Raw genomic sequence first — 11,770 nt, 5'->3', positions numbered from 1 at the left:
GTTGTATATCATAAGTGTTGTAATCTTGTTTATCAAACTTCGTTTTCCTTCGAACACATCGATTGCCAAAAATCAGGATGAATGAGGATGCATATTCATTTGACATCAATTTTCTTCCCTTTTCTTCAGTTTGTTTGTATTTTTGTTAACAAATATAATAATAAAAAATGTTCATTGTGGTAAACGAAATAATAATTTGATCTAAGTAAGAGTAAAAAATCCTTACATGATAAAAAAAATATATATTATTTTCAAAATCTGTTTAGCTGAATTATGCAAAATCTGTTATTAAAACCAAAACAATTTTTATGCAGAATAAAATCTGTAAACCTGTGTTATTAATACCATTACAGATTAATTTACAGATCATATCATATTACATATAAACACTAGTGTGTCTGCATCAATCAAAACAAATATCTTTTCAACAAAACAGATGGCAATACAATGCATTATCATTGATGTTTTAAACCATAGGTAAGAAATTTTTAAAAATTTAGTCAATAATTTTATATGCATTTTTTATGAAAAGTTATACCTTCGTGCATTTGCCCTTCTCTGTCAGATTCTTTTCTTTTGCCATAACAACTAGTATATTGCAGGGTCAAAATTTGACCATGTAGGAATACTTCTTAGAGAACCAGTTTTTTTTTTCACATGGTTCAATCTATGTTCATAAAACATATATTTAGATACAATATTCTGAAGAAAAAACATCAGCATTTAACATCATATGGTGGGCATTCACCTAGTATGGTAGAAATCCTACCATCTACATAATCTGATGGGATCTTTTTTTCATGTGCTTGGAATAAATCTGGCAATCTGCAAGCCTTATCAAGTTAAATGAAATTCAGCAAATCAAGTAAATCTGAAACCAAAATCATTAGACCCTGGAATAAGCTATTAAACAGGAGAAAATATACTAGTATTATCACCATGTTTTTCATTACTTAAATAAGTATCCAATTATACAACAAAACGATCATTGAACACAAGTAAATCCACAGATAATTTTAATATATGTTTTTCAGATATACATAATATGTGGTGGTTGTACTAACCTCAGTTACGTTTTCCAGAGCAGCATTGACCTGTGCTTCATTATTTCGACTTTCTTCCAGTTCAGATTGAATGGTGTTCACTTGGGCCTCTAATTCAGATTTAACTTGATCATTTAACAGAAGCTGGTCTTGGGTAGCCAGGAGTTGATTTTTCAGTGACTAATAATTAAAAATAACGTTCTGAAATAGTTTTCGTAGGATAGTCAACTACACTATATTTAAGTGTTATAGATGGGACAAATTGTTAAATAGTAAAAGTATGCAACACAATATTTAGCTTGGCATTCTGTTAATTTTCTTGAGATTGTTATATTAAATTATGTAAACAGTACAGCAGAAAAACAGGTAGAAAGATATATAATAAAAACTTAATTCAACTGGTTTTAGTTAACTGTATAAAAATACACAACAATTTTCTACGTGTAGTTTTGTGTATTTCAGTTAAGATGGCAAACTGTGTAACTAAAATGCAACATAATGTGTACTATGTTACATATTCCATAGTTAATTACCTTTATGCATGATGAAACCACAGTATAAGTTTATGAAATTTAAGTTTATTTTATATTGCACAAGCTTAACCACATGAAACTACTTGAACTATACTCCTATTTGTGTAAAAGAACTACTGAAATATTGCATAAAATTTCTACTCTAATAACATCAAGCAAAACACACTTTAACATATGCTATTCACTTTACCTCATGTACTGATTGCAGCTTTGTTAGCTGTTCTTGTTGATTGTTAAGGTCAACTTGTGATTGGTGAGACAGCTTAGTCAGTTCCTTTTCTAAATCTTGGCATCTGGCTTCAAGTTTGTTAATTTCTGCCTGGAGAGCTCTCTCTGTAGTTTTATTTTGTTCCAGATTTTCTTGTTGCCTAGCAACCTGTTGCTGAAGAACCTTCTCAGCATCCTTAAATTGTTTTAACTCTTTTTCTTGACTAGTAACCTGAAGCTGGAGTACTTTCTCTGCATTTTGGATTAACTGCAGTTGTTCCTGCTGCCTATTAATATGTTGCTGAAGTTCCTCTTCCTTGTCTTTGTCCTGTTGTAGCTGCTCCTGTTGCTTGGTTACCAGCTGCTTAGTATCACCCAGTTCTTTTCTTAGTATTTCATTCTATGACACACAAAAACATGGTGGAAATTTTTACCAGATAAAAATACTGCACACAGTGAAAAAAATTTGTAAAAAATGAAATGATAAAGCAATTAGTAACCAAGTTGTTTTTCATACGAGAATTGCCATAGCTGTCAATTTTAGGGTTTTCACTTTTAACATTTAGATATCTTTGCATGTATGAAAGATGCACTGTTGTCCAGTGCAGACGTTTTCTATTTCCACGTATTAAATACCCTGACAGTGTTTCAAAGGAATAATCGCAAAATTAAGAAGTTATAACCACTTTTACCTAAAACCATCAACAACCTGTCAATTTGTTTACAAAACTTTCCTTTACTTGTAACAATTCGTTTTTTTTTTGTATTGAGGTAATCTGCAGTTTCAGTATTGATGTTATTTCCATCTCCAACTGAGCTCCCTTGGCCCTTGAAGTCATAAAGAACAGATGTCTGTTTGTCAACTGATGTGAATAAATCTTAACATAGCCTACTTACAATCCTTGCAATTCCCATAAGAATTCACGTCTGCTTGTCTACAATTTGAATATATAATAACACTGTCTACCTATGATTCTATCAATTCCTGCAAGATGTGGTTTCTACTTGTCTGTCAATTTGAGTATATATGGTAACAGAGAAACTGACAGAGACTCAAAAATTCCAAAATGGCTCACAGAAGATGAATGTGAGTGATCATGAGTGTAATGAATCCTGGATTTGTGAAACAGACAGTCCTGCAAGTGAAAGTGCCACTACTATCAAAACAACTCTACAAATACAGAAGAGGACATAGCAGAAGCAGCAGTTCTGAACAGTCCTTTGCAGTGCCAGCTGCTTTACCTGTATCATCTTCTGCAGCAGCTGCAAGTGTCAGCTACTTCACCCGGTACAGTACTAACCACAGCAATTCCAGCTGCATCACCAGCATGAGCTGGCATATAGGAGATTGGGATAGATGGAACAATAAAACATGTTTGAGAAAACTGTAAAGCACCAAGCATCTTGGCCTGAATCCAGTGAAAGTCATAAAAGAAAACAATGCTGGGTAACTAAATGCAATAAAAACAGAACTGCAGGTAGATATGCCCTGTGTGAAATACTTTTGTGCATGGTAAATGCACAGTGAAAGTTAAAAAGCATTTTGTTGCATGGATTGTGCCACTTAGGCTAGTTTATGTAATTTTCTTCAGTTTTTCTACCATCATATAGCTGTTTATACCTGCTCACTAACTTATTTCTTTTGATATGTTTATTTTATTACAGAATCTAAACTATTGAAGTATTTTTTTTTCACAATTGTTCATTTTAATACAGTGTTTTGGCTGTAAATACATTTGAGTTGATGTTCCAAAACAAAACATTTGAGTTGTATTCAATAATTTGTCCTTCATTTTAATACTGACGTTGTAATATGTAGCAGTCAAAATGATGGCAGTATGGTGGTTCTAGGTACGAGCGAAACCCTAGCTGTTCTAGTGTTAACTCATAAGGAAAAATAAATATGCAATAACAAGTCAGAAACAATTAACAAATTAACAAAAACGTTTTTGGTGAAAAGCTAAAAAGATAAAACAATTATCAAAAGTATTTAGCAAGTTATTGTAATTCTAGTGATTTACATTATAGACAGTTTTTCTGCTGTATACTTGGATTTTAAACTTAAAAAATAAATAATTCATTCTAATCAACACATTATGGGACAGCTTTTAGTGAGTGTTCTATTTTATTTTAAGTACTTTTTGCAACTTTTATAGTATTTCTAATTATTAAAGCTACTTGGTTTACTCAAATTAAAAAAAAAGTTACCTCTTGCTGAATCCTCTGTTTGAATTCTTCGAGCTGCTGTACTTTCTCCTAAACATTAAAAATAAATGATGATAATAAATAATCTCAAACTAAAGTTTATACACTCTGGTTTGACAAAATATAGATATTAAATATTTTAACTCTAAATTAGTTAGCTTATATTTAGTGCACATATTTTTGTTCACCAAATCCAATTTTGAAGCTAAATGTCCAGTCTTTGGTGATAAAATACAGTTAGTGGTGAAATTAATTTGTGAAAAATATTTACACTCATAAATAAAAACACTGAGCTCTAAGCCATTTCTTTCCCAAAACATACTTGATCCCTTAATTGATAAATGAAAGGGGGAAAAGTGTAGAGGATTCTACTTCAAAAATACATATTTCAAGAATAAAAAAATCCAATGGGAGAATTATAACAATAATGATTCTATTCCTTTTATCAAACTCATAAGAAGTCTAGTGTGGTTGACACTAATGTACAACAAAATTCTGTAGTAACATGGTTATGAGAGATTATGTCATTTAACCCACATTCAACCAAAATTGGTACTTAGTCTGGAATTTAAATTAAATTAAAGTAGGAAATATTTAAAGGTAATTATGTCATTTAAACACACACACACACACATATAATTATTATAAAACGTATTTAATCGAAGTCCAACATTACAGCTAAAAACAGGCAGACACAGAGCTATATATACAAAACTGGAACACAAATGTGTTCTGGTGAGAGAAAGAATTTGTTTTTTAGCACAAAGCTACACAATGGGTTATCTATGTTCTGTCCATCATGGGGAACTGAACCAGGATTATAGCAATATAAGTCCATAAACTTATTACTGACATGAATGTATAGATGGATACTATCTGGACATCCAGGAATGTGACAGGCTAAAGTAAAGGAAAGGGGCCTGAGGTTGGCCACACTTATAAGGCAACTATGAATTCTACAGCCTAATTATTAATCAAAACACATCACCTTATAATTGGACCAATATGGTACACAAGTTTTAAGTTCTTACTTTTATAAGGCAAAATTGAAAAAATCTAGTGTGAGAATTGTGACATTTGCTCTTTGGGTAACCTCTCTTCTCTAATTAATTTATTACACTTTCAAGAAGTATGAAATTTATCATAAATTACATATTATAATATTGTCATTGCTCAGGCAATGGAAATTTTTTATAGCCTTCAATTTTCGATTACAGAGCCACTAAATAGAATATCAGACCCCTTCTGTCATGCTCACCTGTTACATCCTCTCTTTCAGAAATAGCCAATAGTTCCCTCCGACATTCAATACTATAATATTTATAACCAATAACAAGCCAACGTTTTCATCTATCAAATGACATATTATAATACTGTCAGTTTCTCTTCCTGCTGGAAATACATTAACAAGCTCAGCTGAATTTCTAACGGCTCTTGTCACACAGTTAGAAAGCCAGAAAAACTGTGATAGTTATGGAACATTGTCTGCTTTTCACACATAATTATTTTGTGTTCTTTGGTGTATCATTTAACTGAATAAAAAGCAATTTAATGTAGTACTACCATTAATATAAAAAGTAGGATTATGTGTCATTGACAGTCAACAGGAAATAAAAAAATAAAAAAAAAGACGATGACCCAGGTAAGTACTTTTTTCTTGTTTTTCCTGTGTATTCTTTATTTATTATTATAAAAGTAACTAAAAATGTAAAAATAGGAAACTTTTATGTTAACTAAGGTTAGATTAGGTAAAATAAATAATATAATTTTTTCAATAGGTACACTCATAAGTAGCTCATGCGTAATGTATTTGGATAGCATAACATGAGCTACACATTCGCCAAATGATTTACAACTTATGATGGTAGGAATAGTAATTAAACAGGGTTCAAGGAGCAATAACACAATAACATTTAGGCATAAATAGATGTATACTGTTATGAGCTTAAAGCTAGTTAGGATAAACAAATGTAGTTTCATGTTACAATTTGAAGTTATTCTAGAAAGAAAAAAGGGTAATTTAGATTTATTTTGATTTGTTTTTTTTTTTCTGGTAATTACAAGGTCAGTCAAATTGACCAATCTTGTATAAAGTTAAGGTAGAGAAAATAACATAAAATATAAAGTTTTACTGAATAAAAAACGTTTGACATTTATTTAGGAGGTTTTAGAGATTATACAAATAAGATTTGAGATGAAGTATTTTTAATCTTAACATGAAAATCACTTAGCACTTGGACTATTATATAGAAATAATATCTATATTCATGGACAAACCTTTAGTAAAAACATTTCATTAAAAAATCTGATTTTTTGTATACAAAGTACTTGTAAGGTTTACTAAAAATCTACCAAGTGTATTAAAAGGTATAGTATGGAAACTATAATGAGTACAAAAGTGGTTACAAGTTTGGTCAGTATGGTCAGTTTAAATGTCGTCAGTAATTGTGAGAAACGTTTATGAGAAGACCCTTCAATAAGAATAAGTTTGCAACAATATTAAAGACACCTCTGTGCGAGTTTTGATCTTGATACTTTAACAGTAACTAGCTCAATCTTTGAGTTAATTGCAGTTAAACACAAGTAGTAGAAACATAATGAACAAGTCAAATCCTGAGTTGAATGTAAAAAGACAATTGACCATATTGAGTAATGAATTTCTATACTGAGAAACAGTTGAACACTACATTTACAATTATTGTCAAAATATTCTACAAACAAAAAAAGATAATCACATTTTATCTACACCTACAGAAACAAACAGCACAATTTCACTGTTAAATAGGACTACAGCTGCCTAACATAAACTTTTATATTTACATAAGAAAAAAAAATTGCTTTAAAAAACATTTCAAATATCCATTAAGTTTTATGCAGTTGCCAAAGTACATTATTAAGCATAATTCATAAATCCTTTTTATATTCATAATTTCAAAAGTATATATCTACTATATACAAAAGTCACACTCAGAAAATACTCAGTAGCATAAAATGATTTGTATTGCAACAAACATAATAAATTTACTAAAAAAAACTATTACTCTGGAAAGTAACAAAACTTTGTACAGACTTGTACAGTCATTACTCACTGTTTGGCAAGGAAACCTCAGGTTAATCTAAATCTCTTAAAATTTCAATATGAAATGAAAATGTTTTATGCTGTAACATACCTGAGAATTTAGTAAGCCTGACTCGAGTTCTTTCTTTTCCAGGGTTAAAACACTGAAATCTTTATCAGTTTTTAACTTGAGTTCTTTAAGCTGATTCTCCAGTTTGTCCTGTTTAAAATAACAATTTTAAGTTTTTCAACTTATTGAAAGGAAATACATGGCACATCTTTAAGCTGATTCTCCAGTTTGTCCTGTTTAAAATAACAATTTTAAGTTTTTAACTTATTGAAAGGAAATACATGGCACAGTTACAACAGAAATGAATAGCAAACATGTTACAGTTTATAAAAAGGTAAATAACAAAGATTCTCCACAAACCTTAACAGCCTGTTTTTCTTCTACAGCTTTGCCTAATTCTTTACTGGATATATTTAGCTGCGTTTTCAACTCTTTTGTTTCAGTAAGCAAGTTGGACTTAAACTGCTGAAGTTCAGATATCTGGAGAAATTTTTTTTTAAAATGTAGTTATTTCATTCAAACAGATAAACAATGAGTCAACATAATCTATAATAAATAGAAATTGATCAATACACTGTCAATTCCTAAAAATAAAAAACGTGGGAATCACTTTTTTCTGAAATGAAGTAATCAAGAAGAAAATATCTTCGTCAAATTGCTATTTAAAATGTCAAAATGTTAAATTAAAAAAAGTAAATTACAACTTTATTTCTGTATGACATCCTGCTGTTTACAATTACATGCTCTTTTATCACCTTATTGTCAAAGAACACAGAAAAAAAGCTAGTATTTTATCATAACAGTCATTGTTACAGCATTTTGCACTTAATTATGTTTTAACAGTAGTGTGTAATGATGAAATATTAACTTATTACAAAAAACACAGCAGCTTGCAATTAAATTAAAATGTTTTTGTTTTTTATAATTTACACCAAAAGATAAATATGTCAGATTGCCAATATCTTCCACCGTTGGTTCAATTTTACAACAAAGCTCAAATTATGCTTACAGCTCACTTTCATTATTTTGTGTGGTTTATAACATACCAAATTTTATTTCATTTTGTTACTTGCAAAGCATCTAAATTAGTTTGCACTGTAACTTCAATCTTACTATCATATGCTATTTGATTCTTACCCAATTTGTATCACAAGATACAATACAACCAAATGTACATATTCAAGGGACTGTTGGTACTTTTTTCTAATTTTATGATTGATGGAAAAATAGCTGCTTTTAACACTTCATAACTGTGTCAGTATTTTATATCAACCTGACAGTGCTCTACAAAAAGCGATATTTATCTTAAAAATGTGTACATATGTGCATTTGAAACTTGACACATTTTCTAAATACTATCAGACTAATGAAAAAAATTACAATAATACTTTTTAAAAACTATTTTTTAGTATTTATATTTCATTTTGCTTTTATAAATTGAGCAATCAATGTATATTTACTGTATACCTAAAATATTTTAGATGTATGTATGAAACACTTGATTACAATACTTTATAAACTCATTGCAATTAGGGCTACCATTTCCATACTACTACATTTATAAATATAGAAGTTCATGTATAATTCAAATATATTTAGTAAAATGCACTTGAAATGCTGATCATGAGTAGTATTGTCATGGAATAGTACATGCAAAAACATGACATAGGGTGTGATAGGTGGGGTAGAAAATCAAAACATGTATCTAACACTTCTGGTCTCTCCAAGATTGTCTCTAGATGGATGTAATGTGAGAAGTGAACTACACTATACACAGACAAATGGTCCATAAACCTGTAATTATGAGTAATATTCCAGACAAGAATTACAGCCAATTTCTCAGACTAGGACAATAAATATTTGAAAAAGAAAATCTTACATTAGCTGGTACATAATAAAAAGTTCATTTAATATCCTTACAGTATTGAAAAAGGTTTTAAAATACAAATATAGGAATGTGTGAAAATGAACTGCACCAGAGTAAAGTCACATCTTGATAGTTTACAATGTGACTGGTTGTCATCAGAAAGTGATACATGCAAGTAGTCATACTATGACTACTAGTAGTGTGAATTTAGTCATGATTACCAGAACTGAAATTCCACATGATAAGCATGTAGAAATCAAAGTTTTGGTTGGTTAAGGATACTCCATGTGCAAAACATGCAACAAGTATTCAGGTTTCAGTATGAACTATGTGTAAAACTCTGAAGAAACTGACAATGTTAATAATAGAAGTGTTCAAGGTAGAAAACCCAAACTTTTAAAAAGTGATGTTAAGTATACTGTTTATGAGATAGGGGCCATTTGAGTATAAACCTTATCAATGAACATACTGTAAATAGAGGTGTGAATGTTACCTCAAGAACAGTAAGGTATACATTGGTATCAAGTGTTTTCAATGGATGTGTAGCTGCTCAAAAATCACTGCCAAGATGGTGTAACCTAACCAAGAGGTTGAAATGGCATCAGTCTATAAACACTAGAATGAGCAAATCTGGAGATGTGTGGTATTTTACAAGTAAATCCAAGTTCAAATTGTTTTCAACAATTAATAACACTGTGTTTGATAGTGGAAATAAATAAATGAATAAACTAAATAAATTACATCATTAAATTAATAATTAACTGTATGGCAGCATTTATAACTGGTGTAAAGTCTCAGTAAATTGTACACATAGGAGGATCTGTTCACATTAGCAGCAAGTTAATTTAACAGCAGCAAAATGACTGCCTGTTCCCTCAGTAATCACAGTATGTTAATGATTCCAATTGAGATAAAATTAATATCACTAATTTATATTTATTACTGCACCAAAAATAAATTATCAACTCATGTTGATGCTTATACATTTTTTAAACTGCAAGAAAACTCTTCAAGTTTCAGTAAAGCTTGCTTACAATTTCAATAAGAAATTCTAAGTTAGGTATACTATTCCCATATCTATTTTAAAAGTGAATGATTAAAAAGAATAAAAGAATCTTGTGATATATCCAATATGAAAGGTTTAAGGATTATAACAATTCTTTATGGAATATTTTAACCCTTTCTGTATCAGAGGGGTATCATTAATATCCCTTGAGTTTTTCCCTTTTCACAGTGGAAATATTTAACCAAATAAAGTATATGAAACTTGGAACAAACAGTGACCCAATTAGACTTCATGGAGCCTGTGGAGCAAAATTAGATTCTATAGTGCATATACTTCATCCAATCAGTATGAAAGGAAGTTGCACCAATTAGAATAAACATGCTAAATAGTATTTAGTTTAGGCTTTAAAAAAGTTCATATAATTTTATTTGGTTTTTCTATCATTAGTTATGCTGTGAAATCTCCAAGATTCTATTGTGAGACACCGTTTTAAAAAAAGTTTAAAGTACTCCATTTTGTCTTAGAATTAAATTTTTTGTTAAGCAGGAAGTTCCATTTAATATGTCCAGTCAATTTCAACTTGAATGATTTTCAATACTGTATTTCTTTTGATACTTTATTTTTACAATTGCAGTACTTGATACTTCCAGCTATAAGTAACAAAAAACACAGAATAAGCTGAGAAAGATTTACTGGTGACCTTGGCTGAATAAGAATATTCTTGACAGAGATAAAATTATACCTAATAAATAGTTTCTTTTCAATAGATAATTCATTTTATTTATGTACCTTGCTTAAATAAAACAAACTTAACAATATTCAATAAACAAGGAACTGAGTTGGCAAAATATTTTGCCATACTTGCTATATCTAACTAAGCTTACCAAATGTCATGTCATAGAAAATCTTGGTAGCTTTCAAACAAGTATAGTTTAACATTAAAAACTTTCATAAAAGAACTTCTAATGAAACTATAATATAATATTAGACTTCAAATCAGTCAAGAGTTGGAGCTATGAGCTAAAAGTATGTACTTGAAAAAAAAAACTCGGGGGCCATTCTATGAGCCGCTATGCTGCGGCTAAAAATTCCTAGATCTGTGTTTTGTTCTGAAGTCTTTTGAATTTGTCATTAGATTTTTTTTTAAATCTTGAAGGTGACAGGGTCTTGTCAATTTCCCATGAAACCATAAAATACTTCTCATGCCACTTTATTCACTCTCTATTTATTTTATAGATATGCTCTAACCAATGGTATTTAAATTAATAGTTGTTCAGATCACACAGTGTGAAATCATAAAAGGGTGGGATTGAGAAACTGTACCAATAAAATCAGTACAAGAAAAGGAAACTCACTAGAGAAACAAAGTATGAATAATTATATTTTCAAGGTATGATAGTTTCTTAGCAAACAGCAACCAATGCTTTGCGACAGGCAAAAAAATTCTAAACAAATTGATGTGTTGTTCATTAGCAAGATCATTTGGTGCTGCATAGAAACATAAATTTGCCCATTTTTTCATTTTCCTTTGCAAATTACACTAAACAAGTAAATAAAAACTTTTCAAAAATGAAGTAAATGTAGGGATGGCTAATATCAATCCTTCACAAAAGTTGCAAACAAGCACACAGTGTATTAGAATGTTAACAGACAAAAACTGGATACACTAAACTCAATACTGATTGAATAGTTATATATATATATTGCTATATGTTAATTCTTCCCTGTGCTATTATGTATAGATGATGCAAATGCCATCCCTACTATCTTGTTTGCATTGT

At 30.0% G+C, this 11,770-nt stretch overlaps 1 protein-coding gene across 2 annotated transcripts in view; it reads right to left on the bottom strand.

Annotated features, from left to right (window-relative positions):
• LOC106461907 (early endosome antigen 1-like) overlaps nt 1-11,770 on the bottom strand; it is a 185,333-nt gene that overhangs the window by 25,874 nt on the left and 147,689 nt on the right. For both annotated transcript variants that reach the window (XM_013921774.2, XM_013921775.2), the window contains 5 exons: nt 7,477-7,596; nt 7,159-7,266; nt 3,992-4,039; nt 1,767-2,183; nt 1,065-1,223 (listed from right to left, as the gene is read on the bottom strand). In XM_013921774.2, coding sequence (XP_013777228.1) covers nt 1,065-1,223; nt 1,767-2,183; nt 3,992-4,039; nt 7,159-7,266; nt 7,477-7,596 — 852 coding nt within the window. The remainder of the gene's footprint in view (nt 1-1,064; nt 1,224-1,766; nt 2,184-3,991; nt 4,040-7,158; nt 7,267-7,476; nt 7,597-11,770) is intronic.

The sequence above is a fragment of the Limulus polyphemus genome, unplaced genomic scaffold, assembly GCF_000517525.1.
Source record: "Limulus polyphemus unplaced genomic scaffold, Limulus_polyphemus-2.1.2 Scaffold1056, whole genome shotgun sequence".
NCBI classification, from domain to species: Eukaryota; Metazoa; Arthropoda; class Merostomata; order Xiphosura; family Limulidae; genus Limulus; species Limulus polyphemus.
The sequence above is the reverse complement of the archived record's forward strand: the minus strand, read 5'-3'. Positions and strand labels throughout refer to the sequence as shown.